This window comes from Centruroides vittatus, unplaced genomic scaffold (assembly GCF_030686945.1).
Source record: "Centruroides vittatus isolate TY-2023 unplaced genomic scaffold, ASM3068694v2 contig_1154, whole genome shotgun sequence".
Taxonomy (NCBI): Eukaryota; Metazoa; Arthropoda; class Arachnida; order Scorpiones; family Buthidae; genus Centruroides; species Centruroides vittatus.
Window position 1 is genome coordinate 317,576 of NW_027120741.1, and position 20,240 is coordinate 337,815.

The window sequence follows — 20,240 nt, forward strand, 5'->3', positions numbered from 1 at the left end:
TGCTAAGAATAATAGTTAATTTACTAGTTCTTGAAGTGTTCATTGTTGGCTTGTTTGTAATTGTGGACCTCAATCCAAAATGCTTCATTATCAGATGCATTTTGCCAAGAAATTAAATGAATACCACTCTTGATGATCAGTTTGGTACAGTATATACATTATTGATAAATTGTCATGCAAAATCAATATTTTTTCATTTAAGAAAAATTCCTAGTGAGTAATATTTAGAAATAAAATTTACCAATCACCTTCTTAAAAAGTAAAATTTGTCAAATTTGAGAATTATCACAAATTAACAAGGAAAAAAGACATATTATTCAAGTTCGTATTACTGGTAACAAGCAGCTAAGTAAGCCATTGGCTTGCTTTACCTTCTTACCACGTATACGCGCCCTTTATTTCCACTTACTAAATCCAGGCACATATGAATTCATTGTTAAACCCAACTCCATATTATATATATACAGACCTTAGTTAATAGATTAAATCTACCATCTAACCTAATCTGTCTACGTTACTACCCTACATGATCTTTCTTTATCCCTTGGGTTTATATGATCCTACATGATCCTACATGATCCATTATATAATAACATTACAGTACATATCAGTAAATTCAAACACTCTTTTTATATCAAAATATACAGTTATATTTCTAGCATATACTTTCTTTCACTTATTTATTTTATACAAGGTGTTTAATATAATGTTTTATAATTACTTAATATTGAATTTAAATATTTTTGTTTTCGTAATAACAATTTAATATTCATTTTTATGAAAAGTTTACTTTGAAAAATTACACCAAACAACAATTATCATTTTATCTTAATATTTCTTTTTCAAATGAATGGAATAACTACAAATATTAGTTGATTTGCTTTGTCGATACGATAGATACGATAGTTAGCATGTAAAGAATGAACTGAATGGAAAGGCAGTTAAGGCGTAGGCCTGCCACTCTGGAGGACCTGAAATTGAATACGTATGAACAACTCAAGAAATTTCTAAAGATGGTCTGTTTCGGATACGTTCAGTGGATAAAATGACACGCACAAAATATACTATGACAGAACTATAATCACAGATAAAACAATTCATCACAATAGATTTGTCAACACCCTCATTGATAAAGGCAGTAAGATCACTTGTGTATAATAGGCATCTCTGTTCCAAACACTCATAACAGAAATTGCTCACACTGAAAAAATCAACAAGTACTGTACACTCCACTTGTGCAAGAAATAAGACAGATGTGGAGGATGGGTAAGGCATTTATCGTACCTGTTGTCCTCTTTTCTACTGGTATTATGCCACATACACTACACAAAGGTCTGGAAATATTAAACCTTAATAAAAACATATACGTGGCACTACAGAAAGCAGCAATATTGAACACGACAATGTGACGTCACGAAAATGTGACGTGTTGTAATGCGGCCGAAAACGTTTTTATTCTAATAAAACTTCCTACTGGATACTTAAAAGGTGTAGTACGTTTGTTTTACAGTCCAGTAAACGTTTCTCTTTTATTGTTAGGAACTTTCTAGATGTTGACATACATACCAATATCATAATGTTGCACTTGTTTGGGTAGCTATTAGTCCGGCTTGGCATTAGTATCAGCTGAGCATGACATTAGCAACATACATACACACATATATTTAAAAATTAAGCAATAAAATTAGATTTTTTAACGTTTTATTAAAATTTTACTTTTATCAGTAATCCAGTTTAAACATTTAATTATTTTATTGTAAATAAGAGCAATATGGTAGTTTCGAAAATGCTAAATCATTCTTAAATCGACAGGAGAAAAAACTGCATTCAAAAGAAAGATTCATTTATGATCGAAAGATCAACTGAATAAGATGTTTTGCAGATATTTGCAAATGGTGTTTATGGAATAAGCACTGAAATATGAACGTTTAAATTAATTTGAAAATCATAGTATTAAAAATAATTAATAAAATTCCAACAATTTTGTCAATTTTTTTTCATGTTTAAAATAAACATTTATTATTCTTTTTAAATTGATTATCTGATTATTATTAAATTAATTGACTAAATGTGTTCTAATTATAATTTTGTTAGTTTTAGTCAACAAATTTAGAGATAATTCCAGCGAAGTATTCGGTAATGTTGAAAATTTTGTTCAGTAGCAGATTTACTTGTAAACGGACTAAGCAGCCGTTAAAAACCAGACTATTGAAGAACTACAAATCACTATTAAAATCTATAACTACTTGTTTTGTAAAAGTTCGTAATTGTTAATAAATAGTTGCAAATAATAAATTGCAAATAAAAATATATAAATATTCAATTGTTCGGAACTATGAATATCACTATTATTTTAAGTACTGTACATATATACCACAGGCCTTTAGATCTGTCAATACGTCACTGTCTTTATTTTTATTATAATTATAAATCTACAGTTTTTATATCGTTTGCATTGTAATTTCAATAATTTATTAGAACTGTTTTTGACACAGTAATGTTTACTCCAGATATTCGTGGCAGTAGCATCAGCCTACCATTCTGGAGAAGCTGGGATAAGAATCCGGGAGAGGAAATCAGGAATTTTCCATGGGGCGGTCTGTTCCAGATATGGCTGTCCCAGTTTCTTACCATACGGCCGCTTCCATTATATTTGGTCAAACCCACTATGGGTGTGGAATGTAAAATCCTCATAGTGCGCACAAGGCAAAAAGTGTAAAAAAAGAACTTTAAACTTCATAAAGTCAGTTAGAGAGCTGCGCGGTAATATGTTAGTCATTGTGAATGATCTTTGTTTAAATCTGGTGCAATTCTACAAATTTTATCACAGACAGTACAGATTGGAATGTTATTCCCGGTCTCAGCATGTTGGTCCATTAATTGCAGTTCAAATTCTCTTGTAATAGACTAAATTATGGTCGGCAAATAGCTTTAAATCTGCTGAAACCTCGCATTGAAAAATCAAAATCAAATCGTCGTCTTCAAAATATTTAAAGCAACATTTAAAATATACTATCTTACACACAGCATTGTGTTCGTTTAATTTGTCGCAAATACGATATATAAGATTTCAATTTGAATTAATTTCAATCCTATAAGTGAAAAAATACTAAGATATAATAATTGTTGCTAAATGTCGAGACAGTTAAAACTATTACTTTAGAATAAAAAAAGTGAAATATATGTCGCTCCAATATTTCAGAGATGATAAAGTAAAATTAAATAAACAAAAGTGTACTCAAAAGGAGAACATAAGAAGCGGACGAGAAGACAATACAGTGCAATAGAGGACTATCCTCCCAAATGGAGGACGATTGGCAACCCTAGATATATATCAAGTATGTATTTTAATGTGTAAGCTAAGTAAGATTATATAAAGTTTATATAAAGATTATATAAAGTTATTAATATACAATAGTGACAATATAGGCTAAGAAATCAAAAACCATTATGCAATTTAAATTTTAAAATTATGAAGCATGTGGAATTTAATAAGAATTGTTAACTTGTAATGATTTATTTGGGCCTGTAAAGAAATGAAACGAAATACACAGAGAAACCATTTGGCAATGAGATGACAACTTTAACCTAATTTTGTTTTCTAAGTCCGAAATAAAATAATCGCTAATTCTTATTACCTCCTGAATTTTTATACTTTCTAGTTCTGTTTTCCTTAAAATAACAACAAAATTTTGAAATTCATCAGTCTATACCTCTCGATGCTACCTCGATTACAGTGATACCTCGGTACTCGATAGAATAATCGCGACCCTCTAGAACAAATTTTCTAGAATAAGAAAGGACAAACAGGCGACAGTGGGAACTTATAGGTCTACATTGCAGCCAAAAAAATAATTATTATTAATCTGGAGAACGGAATTAGATAAATGAAAGTCGACATCAGACATGAAAAGCTGAGGGACAGGAGGCCCCGATTAACTATATACAAACATGATGCAAACCAGAAGTTACGTTATTTCAATTCAAAAACTTTCCCCTGAAAGGGGTTAGATAGATGACTCTATTGTTAAAGGAAAAGTATGATGTACGGGGAAAGACACTACTACTGTAATTTCAGGTGGAGGGTATATGTTTTAAATTAAATAAATTAAAAATGGCAGCCCGGCATTGTGACGATGTCACAATAAAGAATTGTTCGTTATTTTTATTTTGTCATCAGTAAAAAAGTTTTCTGTGATAAAAATGAGTAACTAATTTTAAAATTTTAATCATATTTTTAATTTATTTAATTTAAAATATATGCTCTCCGCCCAAATGAGTAGTGGCTTGTCCCCTGTATATCATACTTTTCCTTTAACAATAGTCATCTATGTAACTTTTTTCAGGGGAAAATTTTTGAATTGAAATAACATGACTTCCGGTTTGTATCAGATGTTATTATACAGTCAATCGGGTCCTCCTGCCCCCAAGATTTCCACATCTGGTTTCGTCTTTCATCTACCTAACTTCGTTCTCGAAATTAAGGAAAGACAGCCAGACGGACGGACGACAGTGGAAATTTATACTGTAGGTCTACAGTTTTTCAAATTGCAGCCCAATAAAATGAAACCTTTCAAGCTCCCTTGATGATTAAGAAAAGAGAAACCGATGATAAAGGGGGGCACATGCCCCAATGTAGGGCGCCCGAGTCTATATAACAAAAGTGTTTTTTTTTAGCAGGATCTCTAATTCTGATTAAAGTTTTTGCGTTTATATCTTTTGTGTTCTTCGTTAATTTAATTTCTTTCTATCATCTAATAAATTACTGAAAATAAATCATCATATGAATTTCCTTATATTGTATTAATTTCTACACATACTGATACCTTCATTAATTTAAAAATTAGTAAATGCATATTCTCCAAAGTTTTTTGATTTTTTCCGAATGTATCCTCCTTATACTAATTTCTATCCATCTATTATGTTGCAATCTTAATTTATTAAAGTAACTTTTCTCTGACGTATTTCCTTTGCTTTTTATGTGAGCCCATATATACATATATAATTTAGTAATATAAAATGTTTTAAATATCATATTCAATTCATTCCTTGTATTAATTCATGAAAATTTGTTTGTCGAAAACCAATATTGTCTTTTTTAATTTTTATTAGTAAATATTTTTAAAATCAAGACGTTGATATAGCAAATAACGCAAAATTATTAATTGATAAATATATTCATTTATTTAGATACAAATAACCTAAAAATATTTATTGGTATAAAGCATTGATAAATGAAACAGTGGAAGTTTATGTTCTACAAGAGTAATATATCAAGCAGCAGGAGAAATTAAGAAATTTATCATTTTGTATGTATTAAGAAACAAATTTACATTTACAGGTTAGTGAACATCAAATGATACAAATTACCAATGACTCAATTAAAAGTAAATAATTTAAACACACTTAAGTAATCGACTCATTAAAATTTAAAGGTGTATATTAAATTCAAGATGTCAAAATTCTGCTACAGAAACTAGAAAACACTCTTAAAAATCTCTTAAAGAAAATTTTCAATACTTTATATTTAACCATATTTTCACACCATGGTCAATTTTTTTACTGGCAATAAGTGCAAAACGCAACTTAAAATTTAAATTTCAACGAATTAATTGAATTAACGTTTCATAATTTTTTGTAATGTATAATTTTCATGAAGTTTCTTAAATACAGCTGATTTTTACCTCATACCTGAAAGGGTATAATTTATATAAAGAAATTCTAACAAATGTTTCAATGAAATGCAAAGATCATTTGCATGAAGTAAAAAAAAAATCAAGTTTGCCACAACCCTTAGAGGACTGTATTAGCCGGCAGTGAATTTACATTTTTATTTTTGGATAATTTAGTTACGTACTCAAATACCGATAATTTCTGATTTTTTTTTCTTCCTGCATAAAGTTTTAGAACATTTCCTAAATATCCATATATCTTAATTATGTAATGCAGACCTACATAAATTATATTAATTAATAGATATCAATACAAGGTTGTAGACTATGAAAATTATGTTGGCTGTTTGTGAATATTACTCCGCTTCTCTTTGTTAAGATATTGATCATTGCTTTTCCCAATGGGAGAAAGGAGGAAATAAAAACCTTTCGATCTAGTGCTGCCATCTATTGGATAAAAAGTAGTAGAGAAAGTAGGACAACAGATTACACACTTCATGAATATTCATCTTTTCCATCTCTTCGGGGTTGTTTATGTTCTCCCTTTAATCTCCGAAATTAAAATATGCAAACGAGGTTGCTTTGGCACAAATTGCTCCACTGTCCATTAGGATCTCGCCCTAGAGATCAGTAGCGTAGAAATGGCGAGGGAGGGTTGATATCACACTCGTGCACTGCGATAATTAGTTAACTTTGGAAAGAGAAATTTGCGTGATGATCGGAAACACGTAGTAAGTACAGATCATCTAATGAACATCACTAGAAAAACTGGATAGCATTTATAGACTAGCAAATCTCATAGTCTTAACAGTCAGTTTTTGACTGTGATAAAGGTAAAATGTTTCAGTTTTAATGGAAAGGTGATCCATTGATATATATATATATATATATCTTATAATTAAAGAAGAATAAAAAATATTAAATGTGAAAATTAAAAGAAATATAAAATGTACAGTACATAGCCTCTATATTAAAAATAAAATGTAACGTTGTCATATTAAATAGTGATTTTGACCAACTAAAAATTTTATTAACTTTTTGAACAATTAAACAAGTTTTTAGTTTTGCTTGATAAAATGTTTATAATCGAACTGAAAAGTATTTTTTTCTTGATGGAGAAATTTGCCTTTAGTGAAAATCTTATAATTTAATAGCCTAAGAACTTACAGTTTACGGTTTATCGACAAGTTTAATAATTATTGGAAACAAAATACATAAACTACAGCTTAGTCTAGATCTAAATACATTATGAGATGTATGAATTGTATAAAATGTATTGTTTAACTAGTAAAGATGCACATTTTGGAATTCGATAAAATAGTAATAAGAAACGAAATTAAACTGATCGTAACTAATTTAGTTTATTATCAATTAGTAGCATAATGATTTTATGTTAATATATTCAATTGTTTTGTAGAAGTGGCTTCTTGTCCTTAATTTTGTCTTTTAATATTTGTTCTTATTTGGGTCTTGTATCAGAGTCCTGACTGATACAAGGCCCAAGTAAGCTTAAACATTAAAAGAAACTATTCGATTGTTTAAATTACTATGTAACAAGCATTTCGATAATATAAATTTTAGACCTAATTTGAACAAGATTACAAGTGCAATATAACAAATTGTAATTATGTATTGTTTAATAGTTTGCGGTTTTAACTAAGAGCTAGGTGGATTCTGTTATCCATATATTAAATATTTTATTTCGGGTGAACGACATCTTATTAGAATTATCACATCTGTTCCTCTATATGAACCAGTTGTGCTATAGTTTAGGTAGATGCACTAAATTCATAATAAATAGTTTTCGGCTTATAAAATGAGTTGTAATAATCAACTGTGAGTGGATTCGTAGAATTAGGTCTATACCTATTTTGTTAATTTATCTGGAGTCATACATGAGCAATTATGCTATGGCTCCAGAAATGGTATGTCATTAATTTATTTGTATCTGAAACTTTTGTATGTTAAACTATTTAATATATATTATTTTTACTTTGATATAAGTTAGTCGATAAATTAACCTTGAATATCTTTTAATTTATAAAACATAAAAACTGGTTACTTTGAAAAAAACAAACAAAAATTAATATTTCATTTATCAAGATAACCTAATATTTTCAGATAAGTCGTAAGTCTTAATAGAAAAAAATGGAGTAATAATTAATTCATTTATGCCGGAATTTTCTTCAAAAGCTTATTTACGTCCTTGACCGTCTAGAGAACGGTAAAAAAAAAGAAAAACTTGTATCAGACAATCTAGTTCCAGAACAACAAATTGCACAGCTGTTTGACACATTTAGATCCAGTTAATAAATACTCCCCCCCATGAATTTTTACCGTCTAGCTCGTATAAGATCTATTTATTTAAAATAAATCAAGGGGAAAAAATGCCGTTTTTGTTTTTAATTTATTCGTTAATTTCGAAATATTCTATTAAAATATTATTGAAAAATTTAAATAATTTGTCCATATGTCTAAATATTAAATTACTTATTGAATCTTAAGTAAAGGACACGAAGAAATTATGTTAAAAATTAAAATAAAAATATAAAGAATATTTATCAAAAGCAAAGTATATCTATATAACTTGAATGGTTTATAAAACGAATTTTTATTTAGGCCAATAACATAATTTTGAGGAATTGGTTATAATATTCATATTTTTCCTTGTGATATTATTGCAAAAAATTAAATATTCTTTAATGCAGATAACAAATAGCCTAGAATACCCTATATTATACAATATTATTTGATGTATAAGTTATAATTTACAGAAATAAATCTTTCATATACAGTACATAACTTATCTTCTCTTTCATATTAATCTATTTATTATTATTAATATATTATTGTTATTGTTGAATTATAATTTTGCATTATCATAAAATATAAGTTGTACTTATCTATGAATAAATCTGTATTTATATATTGCAGGATAATTCCGTAATATAATAAAAATAAGCTTAAGCAGAGCTAATATAATGAATTATTTGTAATTTTTCATTCATTTTTGCCGTTAATTATGAAAAATGTTTATGTTAAATATAAAATTCAATGATTAGTTAAATCTTTAATATTGAATGATAACTGAAAAAGGAAATGTATATATGATAACAGCTTTTTTCATTACACGTATTACAGCAAACGATAGCATAGCTTTTAAATTAATATGATAAAAATTTATTATTATTTATTATTTAATAACTTGTTTGTGAGCTTGAAAATCTCAATAAACATTAATTTATATTTTTATAAATTCTAACGAAATTGTTTTAATGATGTACTTCATATGAAAATAGTTGGAATATAATAATAAAGATAATTTTCAAGATAAATGATAAAAATTTTAAACAGGTAAAAAATTATTGAATTTGTAAAAGATGCTCCACACTCATAAAAATGATAATAATATAAATAATTTTTAATATTTCTGTTTTTTTATTAAATGAAAACTGAAAAAAATAACGTTTTATTTGTATGACTTTTATAAATTAGCCTATATTAAAATTATAAAACTTTAAAAAAATACTTATATTTGATAAATTTGTTAACTTAAAATATCACATAATAGCAACAAATATTATACAAATTCTTATTTTATCATAAAACATGGTAAATTTTTATATTAAAAACTGAAATTCAACGATTATCTAATACGTTAATATGAACTGATAACTAGCAAAAGAATTATGCATTTTTTAAATAAATATATAATTTTATACAACATGCAATATATATTAAATAAATATAAACTTATATTTATTTATATTATATATTAATATGTAAATTTGCATTAAGCAGTTTGATAAAGATATACAATACAAGCCCATGAAGCTGTGGCAGAAAAATATAATTTGCGTGTGCATGTGCAAAAAAGCTGATAGTTTGGCATTTTAAAAGTATTTCTTCCGAAACTTATCAAAAATATTTATAAACGTTACACTAATATATATTTTCATTTTGCTATAATATAATTTTAACTGCATTTTTATCTGTAAAATAAACATATATTCAGTTCGGCTATAAACTATAAATTATAGCATTAAACATAAAATAAAAATTCTCTCTAATTAAAATTCAGTCCCCAAAGGCTTTTTCTTGGTTTTTTGCTTTAACTAAAAATTTCAAGACTTCAATAGAAGTTGATTTTTGTTATTATATTATAAATTAAGTTTGGATTTATAGCAATTTAAAATTTTTTCTTGAATGATATTAATATTTTCTGATTAATTACTTAAAATACAGCTGTATCAGTTAAGAATGTGATTTAATAAGATCGATTTTGATTCTTACAGGTTTCCTTAAAAGAGATTTGAGATAGATTTCCTTCATATTTAAATAAAAATTTTGAAAAAGTCTTTAAAATGATAAATAAATAACAGAGAATAGAAATTAAATTATAGTACTTAAATCAGGAATCGCATTTATTTAGGAATATATGAAGCCAATCGATCCCCCTCCCTGTTCTATCTTTTTGAATATATCCAATTGTAAAATAGCCACACCTTGAACCAGTTTATTTCACTGTTTGGAACAGTATATAGGCAATCTGCCAGATATAATCTGCTAAGTTGAACTTGTTTCTTCTGCGGCCAATGCCACAATAGATTCTCCTGTATTAAATCGTATCAACAGGCAATGCTAGAAAATATTCGTGTAATGTAGCGTTTTGAAATGATTATACATTATTTCGATTTTAGACAATTTCATAAACTTACCGGTCCAGCCGTCTTAGCTCTTTGTTGATTTTACTTTGTTCATTGATATATTGCATCTGTTGCGTGGATATCTGTTCTAACTGAGCTTGAACGTGATTTACTGCAGGAAAATTTTGAAGTTCTCTTGCTTGCTGTAAGCGTGATTTCAATTCTTCTTGTTGATTACCTAACAATTTTAACTGTTCTGCTAAAACATCCAGTTTCTCCTATGTAAATGCAGACCAATTATATTCCAGTAATATAACCGTTATTAGAATTTTTTAAATGTAATTAAAATAATTTAATAAATTAACACTTATAATAATAATAATAGGCTAATAATAATAAAACTTTGAAATTTACTCCGTAAAAATATTAAGTAATCGTTCTAATTTAAAATAACTATTTTGTAAAATATTTTAAATTTTACTTGTTAATAAAGGCATTATATTAAAATAATAATTATAAATTTAGTTTTCTGATTTTTCACCGTTAATTCTCTAAACTATACGTCTGACCAGCATAAAAAAAATCTTAAAAATATTTGATTTAGGATACATTTTTCTTTCGAAAAGCGATGTAACCGTTTTAGTTATCGCATAGCATTATGATAAATTTTAATTAATTATGTTAATCACAAATTACATGATGCTGATGCTTTCGATCAATAAAGTCATCAAAAAATTAATTGTTACCTTTACTTTACTCAGTCTCATATATAAAGTTTACGCTCATATGCGAAAGAAATTTCATACCAAAGTTTCGATTTAAGATATTATATTTTTTTCAAAATTATGTTATAAATCTTTATTTCCTTTCAGTTTAATTAATTCTATTTAAATATTAAAAGACAACTTTCCGAGTTTAAAATATGGAGATTGATAAAGTTGTGCTTCTTAAAAACTTTAGCTTTATTTTTAAATATGTTTATTAGATTTTACAAATATTTATTGATATTCCAGAACATATGAATATGTTTATAACAATTTCTTTTGTTGTCACAAAATTTCTTAAAACCAAATCAAATATTTTTATTCTGGATATATAGGTTGGAGATGGCAATTTTTACTTCGTTTTAGAGAAACTATGGAAAGATCTAAGCAAATATTTTACTCTGTAAATTTGATATCCAAGTACTTGTTTCAATAAGTTGAAAGAATATAAAACGGTAATATCTTCATTAATAATTTATATTCATTCAAATTATAATAAAAACTTATTGAATAAGAAAAGCGATATTTTAAAAAAAACTTTTTCATAATAGTAATTTTTAATTATTATTAAATAATATTAAAACTTAAGCTTTAAGCCAATATTTTAAAGACTATAGTATTCAATATATAATATAAATAGTTACTAAGGTCTATAATTTGAAAATTTATTCTAAAACAATGAAATTTATTAGTAAAAATGTAATAACAACTTTACATTGCGTACTTTTATTCTTTTTAGTGCTTCTTGAAGATGGAATTTATGAATATTCTTCATATTAAATGGCGCGTAACAAAATTTTACTTACCTGTCTCTTCTTCACTTCATCTTCTATTTGGGCTTTTTCAGGTACGGGTATATTACTAGGGCTTTGATCTAGTCGAATGCGTTTGCACGTTTCTTCATCATAAGGTTTACTATAACACTGAGACCTGCAAGTGTTGTCCATACTGTTTACATTATTGATAAAACTGATTTTACCGAAGGTATCAATAACATAAAAACAATATATAGTTTAATTTATAAAGATATTCATTAAAGTTACGCGTTTCTAGTAACATTACGTTAAAGTGAAACTCTTAAAACATTTAATATTCTTATGAAAATTTGAAATCAGATAGCTACATTTTTCTTTGAATTCTAGATATATGCAAAATAGCTTAACATCTTCAAATGAACGTTTTCTGTTAGTATAGGTTTCTGATAAAACTTTTTACAGAATAATATAGCATTCATTGATAGGTAGAAGGCAAACTCAAGTAGACAGATTCATATTCAATCGTGTTATGAGAATGATCAGAGATATTCACTCATTCATAACATGATACATATCTCAGAAAATTATGTTTATCAGTTATTTGTTTTCTGTTTCTAGCTAATCAATGGAATGATGTAATGAAGAAATGATTGTTTATACAGAATTTAATCTTTTCGTAGAAAATCACGACTAAAACATTTTATTAGAAAAATTTGTTAATTTATTGTAAAACATTCTACTGTCGAAAGAACGATATGAAATTCTGTTGTTTATATATATATATACATATTACTTCACGGAGAAAAGAAAGGAAAACATTTGATGTAGAATGCATAATCTTAAATCTCAATTCTTAAAGCAATTGATTTCTTTATTATAGAAGTAACTTTGTTATTTAAAAATATTCTGTTTATAAACAGATTTTTATAAAGCATGTATGAAGTGAGTTAAAGTCAGAATTGAAATTAAAAATAATGAATAATTTTTCATAACAATAATAACTATTAAAAAGTTATAAAAAGTTAAATTATAATAAATCTTATAGGCTGCCGTTTCATTGTACTTCCGTTTTGTTTTTCTATTTTTATATTCTATAATTATTAAAATAGAGATTTTTTGTATGTTTAATTATTTACGCCTAAGGCCTGCGTTTTTTAAAGTAATACTAATAATAATAAGTGAAACATTTAATTGAAAATTAGTGTAAATCAAAATATTGAAGTTAATATTGTTTCTCATTACATTAGAATCGAATAGTTTATCAGCTAGAAATATTAGTGTCAAAATTTATCATATCTAAAATCTTAATATATTAAAATCATTAGGCCTAGAATTATTATTAGGTTATCGAAACAAAAATAATTATTAAGCATATAAACAATTTTTGAGATTATAATTATTTGTTTATCAATCTGATATTCATTAGGTTGTTGAAAGAAAATTATATCTGGATGAAAGATAGAATGCCTTTAGAGGAAGAAGATAAAATCAAAATTAATCTGAAATATATTTATTCTATTTAAAAATATAATAATAATTTTTTTAAAATTTCTTGTTTAATATTAAGCAATAAGATGTAAATACAAATTAAAAATATAAGATTAAATCTGTTCAAATGAATTCTAAGCTTAAAATGCAAAGTTAAATTGCTGTAGTCTTGCTTATTATTTAAATAAATTAACGCTTGTATTTTATTGATTTAAGGATGTTTGAATTGAAAAATATTTTACAAAATAATAGTTAATCAATTTGTTATGTTTAATAATTAAGTCATATTATTTGGTATGATTAATAAATTCGAATGTAACGATCATTATACATGAATAGAACAAATATATACTAAATTATTTCCGATATTTTAGACAATGCATCTGCAAATTAGCTATGAATGCTTTTTAATTTACTATTTAAAAAATAGAAAACTGACAAAATGAATTTTATTATTAATATTAGAGCTGTTGTTCTATAAGAATGAATAATTTATGCAATTTTTAATACTCTAAAAGCTAAAATACTCCATATTATAAAATAACTAACTAATGCATTCATGAAAATAAGTTTAAAATACTTAACGAGAAAGTAAAAACCGAGCCCTGTGTCTAAACTTTATGTATAGAATTATATGAAAAAATATATCTTCATATTTGGGATATTAAATGTGTGCAAAATTAGAATAATACAGTATAACTAAATGTCTTACAAGTTAATTACGGACAGTTTGAATAGCACTTTCATATAATTTTTATTATATATACAGTAGACACAAACACACATACACACCATTTTTCAGAAGATGTTTAATAATAAATAGATGGTAATTTTGTTTTTATTTTAAAATTTGATACAATAAGAAATTTTGAATACTAAAATAAAAAAATTTTTATTGATTTATATTTCATTATTACGTGTTCTGAAAAGTAATTAAATGGCTAAATATATTTCTTTTTTGTATTGGAAAAATTTAGTTTTTGTTTGAATTATGGTTTAATTTAAATAAATTTACATTAAATGAAATATTTAATTCAAAATTTAAGTATTTTGAAATTTTCCAAAGTCTAACTTTTATTTGTATTTAATTTTTTATTTATAACTTTCATGCAAATAAACTCAAACGTGCTTTATTCAAAAATAAAAATTAAAATGAATATAAATAATTTATAGTCTAATATTAAAATTATATCTATATAAAATTCCAAGAACTAAATGAAAAGTTGTATATCTGTAATAAAGTCAATTTTATACCTTTTAACGAAATTTAAAGTATTTTATATATAGACCTATTTACCATAAATAGCTATCTGTTCTAATCTTATCTTATAAGGAAGTTATAAGATAAGATTATAATTATAATCCAAATATCTTGATAATCTAACAATGTAAGATAACTTTTTGTAGTGTGTGAAATGAATAGAATTGTACATTGAAAAGAAAATTATGAATTAATTTAATAAAAAAATAAATAAAAATACAACATACATCATTAAAAATTTATTAATAATTCATTATGTTAATGTGTTAAATATTCAAAACAAATAGAGTATTTGCAATCCTGCAGAGTATTTTTCCTGCAGCTTAAATAATGTACATTTATTTTAAAAATATCTTCAGATTTTTTAATAAGTATCGACAATAGTTTATCAATTAATTCTATAATAAAGAGTTTTTTACGTTTAAATGTGTTTTTAATTATAATATTACAATCTATAATCTGTCCTACGTAAGGAGTAGACAGATTTCATTACATTGTATTAGTTTAAATTCTATAGTCTTGAACATTATATGACAATCGCATAGAATTAATGAAATTCAACTTTTTCAACGGCGTTTTTCGTTTGTAGCTTCTATAAATAGTAAAAGCATATTAAAATATAACTTATACCTTTTTGGGGGGCTGATTGAAAGAGAAGAATGTGAAGTAATGGTGTGTGTGTGTGTGTGTGTCAGATAAAAATCTTGAAACGGTTGGATCTCTTCAACCAGTTATAAGATTTTGAATTTTTGACAGTCACGTTTGTCAATCCTTTATTTCCAACTTCCAACCAATCACTGGAAAAACACACATCATTAATAGCATCTCTTATCTATTTTAGAATAAAGAAACTTTATAAGACCTATGAATTCTTCAAAGAATGAAAAATAATCCTTAAGGATACAGCATAGTTACCAATGTTTTCATAATGTAAGGTGACTCAGAAAATATTTTACAACTTAGAAAACATATATAGAATTTTTAATCATAAGACTTGCAGTACCAAATTCCGTCACTGTGAGGCGTGCGTTTCAGTTGGTGCAGAGTGCGTTCGCTGTTCATTTTGATTCGAAGAAATAAAATTCATGACAATGGTTCAAAGAAATTTTTGTAGCCGGTATAGTAGGGATTTCCCAATTAGACCTGTTGTTGATATTTACTCTTGACATTGAAATTTTGTTGAGACTGGTTTTCTGATCATGAAAAATCGACTGATAGCTCACGTGTTCCTAATTCTGTGGTGAAACAAGGGCGAGTTTTGTTCGTAGTCCTAGGAAATCAACGCAACGTGCATCTCATGAAACTGTCATTTCACGAAACACAACCTGCGTCTCGTGAAATATCATTTAATGAGTTTTACGAAAACGTTTGCACTTAAACTTACAAATTCTCAATGCTGCAAAAATTACTAACGCAAATGAAGTGGGTCGTCGGAAATTCTGTCCAGAAATGTTGCATCGGATTGAGAAAGACGAGACATTCTTGGACAACAGTATCTTCTGTAATGAGTCGACATTTTATCTCAGTGGTAAAGTGAAAAGTGAACACACAACTGCAGGATTTGGAGCCTCGAAAATCTACGAGCTACAAACTCGTGAGTCCAAAAATAAGTATGTTTTGTGTCATTGGTAAAATAAAGAGTAATGTCTCTTCTTTTTCTACTAGGGAATTATTGACAGTATCATGTATCTATATGTTGGAAATTTTCTCATTTCACAGTTAAATGACGTTGACACAGAAAAACGCATGAATTTTTATTTTTCATGATACTCCACCCCACGACAGTATAAATGTCCGAGATTTCTTCGATGAATGTGTTCCAAGTCCGTGGATTGATCGAGCAGAACTAATAGCATGACCACTTCGTTTTCCAGACTTGACACTTCGATTTTTGTTCTATTGGGTTTCATTAAAAATATAGTATTTATTTCATCTTTTTCTACAAATCTTGCCTGAGCTCGAATCTCTGTCGCAGTTATCAGTGACAGCAGATACGTTGCTTCGAGTTCACATCGAACTAAAATGACTGTTCGTGGTAAAATCTGACGTGTTTTGGTATAAATTAACGCCTGAACCGATTCCATAAGTCTTCTGATTAAAAGTCTATAGGCTATACTTTTAAAGTTGTAAAGTCATTGTTGAATTGCCCAGTGTATAATAATTAAGCCGTATTTTGTTATAATTATATATATAATGTGTTCTAACTCACAAATTTATTTGAATTCGACTATTAAAACATTCTATTTTGAAAGCATGTCTATAGTTATTAACATAGTCTATTAACACATAAGCTGAAATATGTTATTTGTAAACAAACTAATATATTTTGGTCGAATTGATATATAGGCATATATACTTAAATTATTGAAATTAATTTGTCTAGAATTGTTTTAATTTTGATATAATTAAACTTGACATTTTCATGTGATTATAAATGTATGAAAATCAATTAAATTACATCAATTAAACAATGTAAAATTGCATTTTAGAACGTTATAGATATAATAAATTTAAATAAGTAGATTATTTCTAAAAATTGTCATTTTATAAATTTATTTATTGTTTCTCTGATTATAAGTTACGGTCAGTTTAAGTGTCTTAAATGTTGGTCATTTAAAAGTTGTTTTTCCTAAATTAATGCTAAACTGAAACTAATAATTATATAAACTTTCCATGCAAGAAATAAAAATCTGATTTCAAGAAAAACATATGCAGGATGTTTAAAAGCATTCAGCGTTTATATGGTAGATAGTATATACCATACTGAGTGAAAAAAACATTAGTAAACAGGTAGAAAACTCAACCGTTTCTGTGATAAATGATCCGATAGAGAAAATTTTTGAGAGAGTTTGGAACACTGAATAAGATGATGCCAAGCCTGCGTAGAAATGGAAGGAGGACATGTAGAACACTTTTTGTAAATATCGAGGCAAAGATTTAGCAAGATTATCATCTCTTTTTACATTGCAAGTGACACATAGAAGCTAATAAATCAGTCATGATGCTAACATATAAAATTGTTAATGTCTTAGAACGGTTGAGTTCTTTATCTATGTTCACTAAAGTTTTTTTCACTCAGTTTGGTGTGTATTACCTACCGTATAAATGCTAAATGTTTTTAACACCTTGTAGACTTTATTCTTAATAACAACCTGACTAATAAAATTAATTTCTAATAAATTTATGATTATATTTTAAATATATATCTTATTCTCTGTTACAGTCTTTTTAATTTAATTGTTGTTACAATACATATAAAACTAACATTTGCCTTAACGTTATATTTATAAATAAAATTTTAGATTTTAATATCGATAGTTCATTAATACTCTAATAAATACCTTGAATGTCCTTTAGAATACTGATAGCCACTGTCTCGAACCACCTGCCTCGCTAAAGGAAACAACTCATCTCTGCGAGTAAGAAGAGCTGGAATGTGCTTACAGATTTGTGCTGCAGCCTCATTCACCGATACCTAAAATTCGTATTAGTTATTAGTTAATATTTCGATTTAAATGAATTTAGTTAATTTTTTTCTAATTTAATTCAATCCTTCAACTTTAACACAGGTCTGTATTAATTAAGTTATATTAATCTAATTATTATTATATGATTTAAAATTCTGTATCTATTCGCCGTTTAATAATTCTATGGTATGACTTTAAAATGTTTGATTTGTACAGATATATTTGAATAAATTATATAAATAAACGTGTTAAACGAACGAATATTGTATAATCTTTTATGTAGGTCTTTGTGTAAATTTATTATTGTATTTATTAAAAAGTGTTTTAATTTGAAATAAGAAAATAATTTTTTAATTCTACTAACAGATTAAAATTTAATTAAAAATATCTTATAAGTATAGTATCAAGTTTTCTACTTTCGCTAATGCTAATGAAATATTATTTTATCACAAATTATAATTTTAAGTATTGTTTCGTTCGTCTACTAAAAAATTTTAATATAAATGCCTGTAAGCATTTAGTTACTTTTCCACATTCAAGTATTTTTTTACGCAAATAAGGCTTTAAAATGAAATATGTTGGTTTTATTATGCCTACATAAGCATGTAAAAACTTTATAATAAAGATATAGAAATATATATATTTATACTTCTTTGCGTTACGTTATATATAAACATAAATACAAAGAAGCATTTTTGAAAAAGGAAAAACAGTTATTGAAAATAATTAATTAGATACTTAAAGTAATTCTATTATTTAAAAAAAAAATTGATAAATTTTGCTATTTTCGAGTTTACCTCATGTAAAGTCAATGGTTTTTCAGGTTTTCTTTTGCAATCAAATCGACCATAAATAGCAGCATATTTTCGGATTTCATCCATCCTTCGTGGATCATCTTCCGGCATATTCATGACATACTGTAAATTAGAATAGCATATTTACCTTTTGAAATGATTTCTGATATTAAATACATTTTTATAAATAAACCAAACAGATACCGATCATTTTAAAACTAATCCACAGATAAATTAGCATAGAAAATTTTTTTATTAAATTAATTTCTTATTATTAGTTATTGTATATCATATAATATGTCCTTTGTTATAACATAATCGAAAATATTATATTATAAGTTAATAAATTACATTGCTATAAAACTTAATAGTACTTATAATAAGTTCTACATAATAAAGCTATTTAAAATAAGTTTAGATGAGTCCAAGACAATTCAGGTTTGCTTTTTATAAACCAATCTGCTGTAAATTTTAAAATTATATATATTTTTTCTATTGATATGATTATTACAAATGAATATTCCGAATTAATATTAAATTAATGTTTTACTTATATTCATTTATATTTAAAATTTAATAAATTTAATACATTATTAGTTTATTTTTAAATCTGAGAAAACATGTATTAAGAATTAAAAATATATAGGCTTATATTCTCCAAACTTTAACAAAATTTTCTTCAACAAACTTGTTTTAATAAAATATTTAAAGCTCATAAAAATAGAAAATAATACGAATTAAAAAATTAAATTCGTTTAATTTTCTACATCTTTATTAACTTAAAAATAACTTTTCTACAGAATATACAGAAAGTAGGTATTACACTCAGGATTTAAACACATGAAATAGTTTAATAGGCTACATAAAAGCTTCAAAACTTTTCAAAATGTACGCTAAAGAAAATACTACTCCTGCAATATATAGACTGTGTAAAATGTAATGCCTTCGGCATTACTACAATCTGTGATGGATCTCTCTAATTTGTAAATGTAATGCCTTCGGCATTACATTTACAAATTAGAATTATGGAAAACACAATATTGGAGAATAGTGCATGTTGCTGCAAAAAGCTTGTAAGTGGATTAACTTTGAACTTTTGAGATCATGGAAGACCGAACAAAAACGTAGATAATGAGTCGCATAGTCTCTTAAACCCAAATTTTTGTAGCGACATACACGACTCTCCAAACTGTGCATATATCCTGCGAAGGATATCACTAGGCCGAAGGCTGTCGAAAAATTGAATAACAGCTCGCTGTTCAATTCTGGTGCAGTTTGATACGGCAACGCCATTTTCTAAACCGCGTAGTGGACGCAATTGCCACTTGTCAGGTTGTACCTGTCTGGTGGAAATTTGCGTACACTACGCGGTTTAGCTCTTATGTAAACTATT

The 20,240-nt window shown here is 26.3% G+C and overlaps 1 protein-coding gene across 1 annotated transcript in view; it reads right to left on the bottom strand.

Moving 5' to 3' along the window:
- LOC136979121 (uncharacterized) overlaps nt 1-20,240 on the bottom strand; it is a 190,057-nt gene that overhangs the window by 48,907 nt on the left and 120,910 nt on the right. Inside the window, 4 exon segments of the mRNA XM_067275049.1 lie at nt 10,391-10,596; nt 11,889-12,012; nt 17,928-18,061; nt 18,851-18,970. Of these exon segments, the coding sequence (XP_067131150.1) occupies nt 10,391-10,596; nt 11,889-12,012; nt 17,928-18,061; nt 18,851-18,970 (584 nt within the window).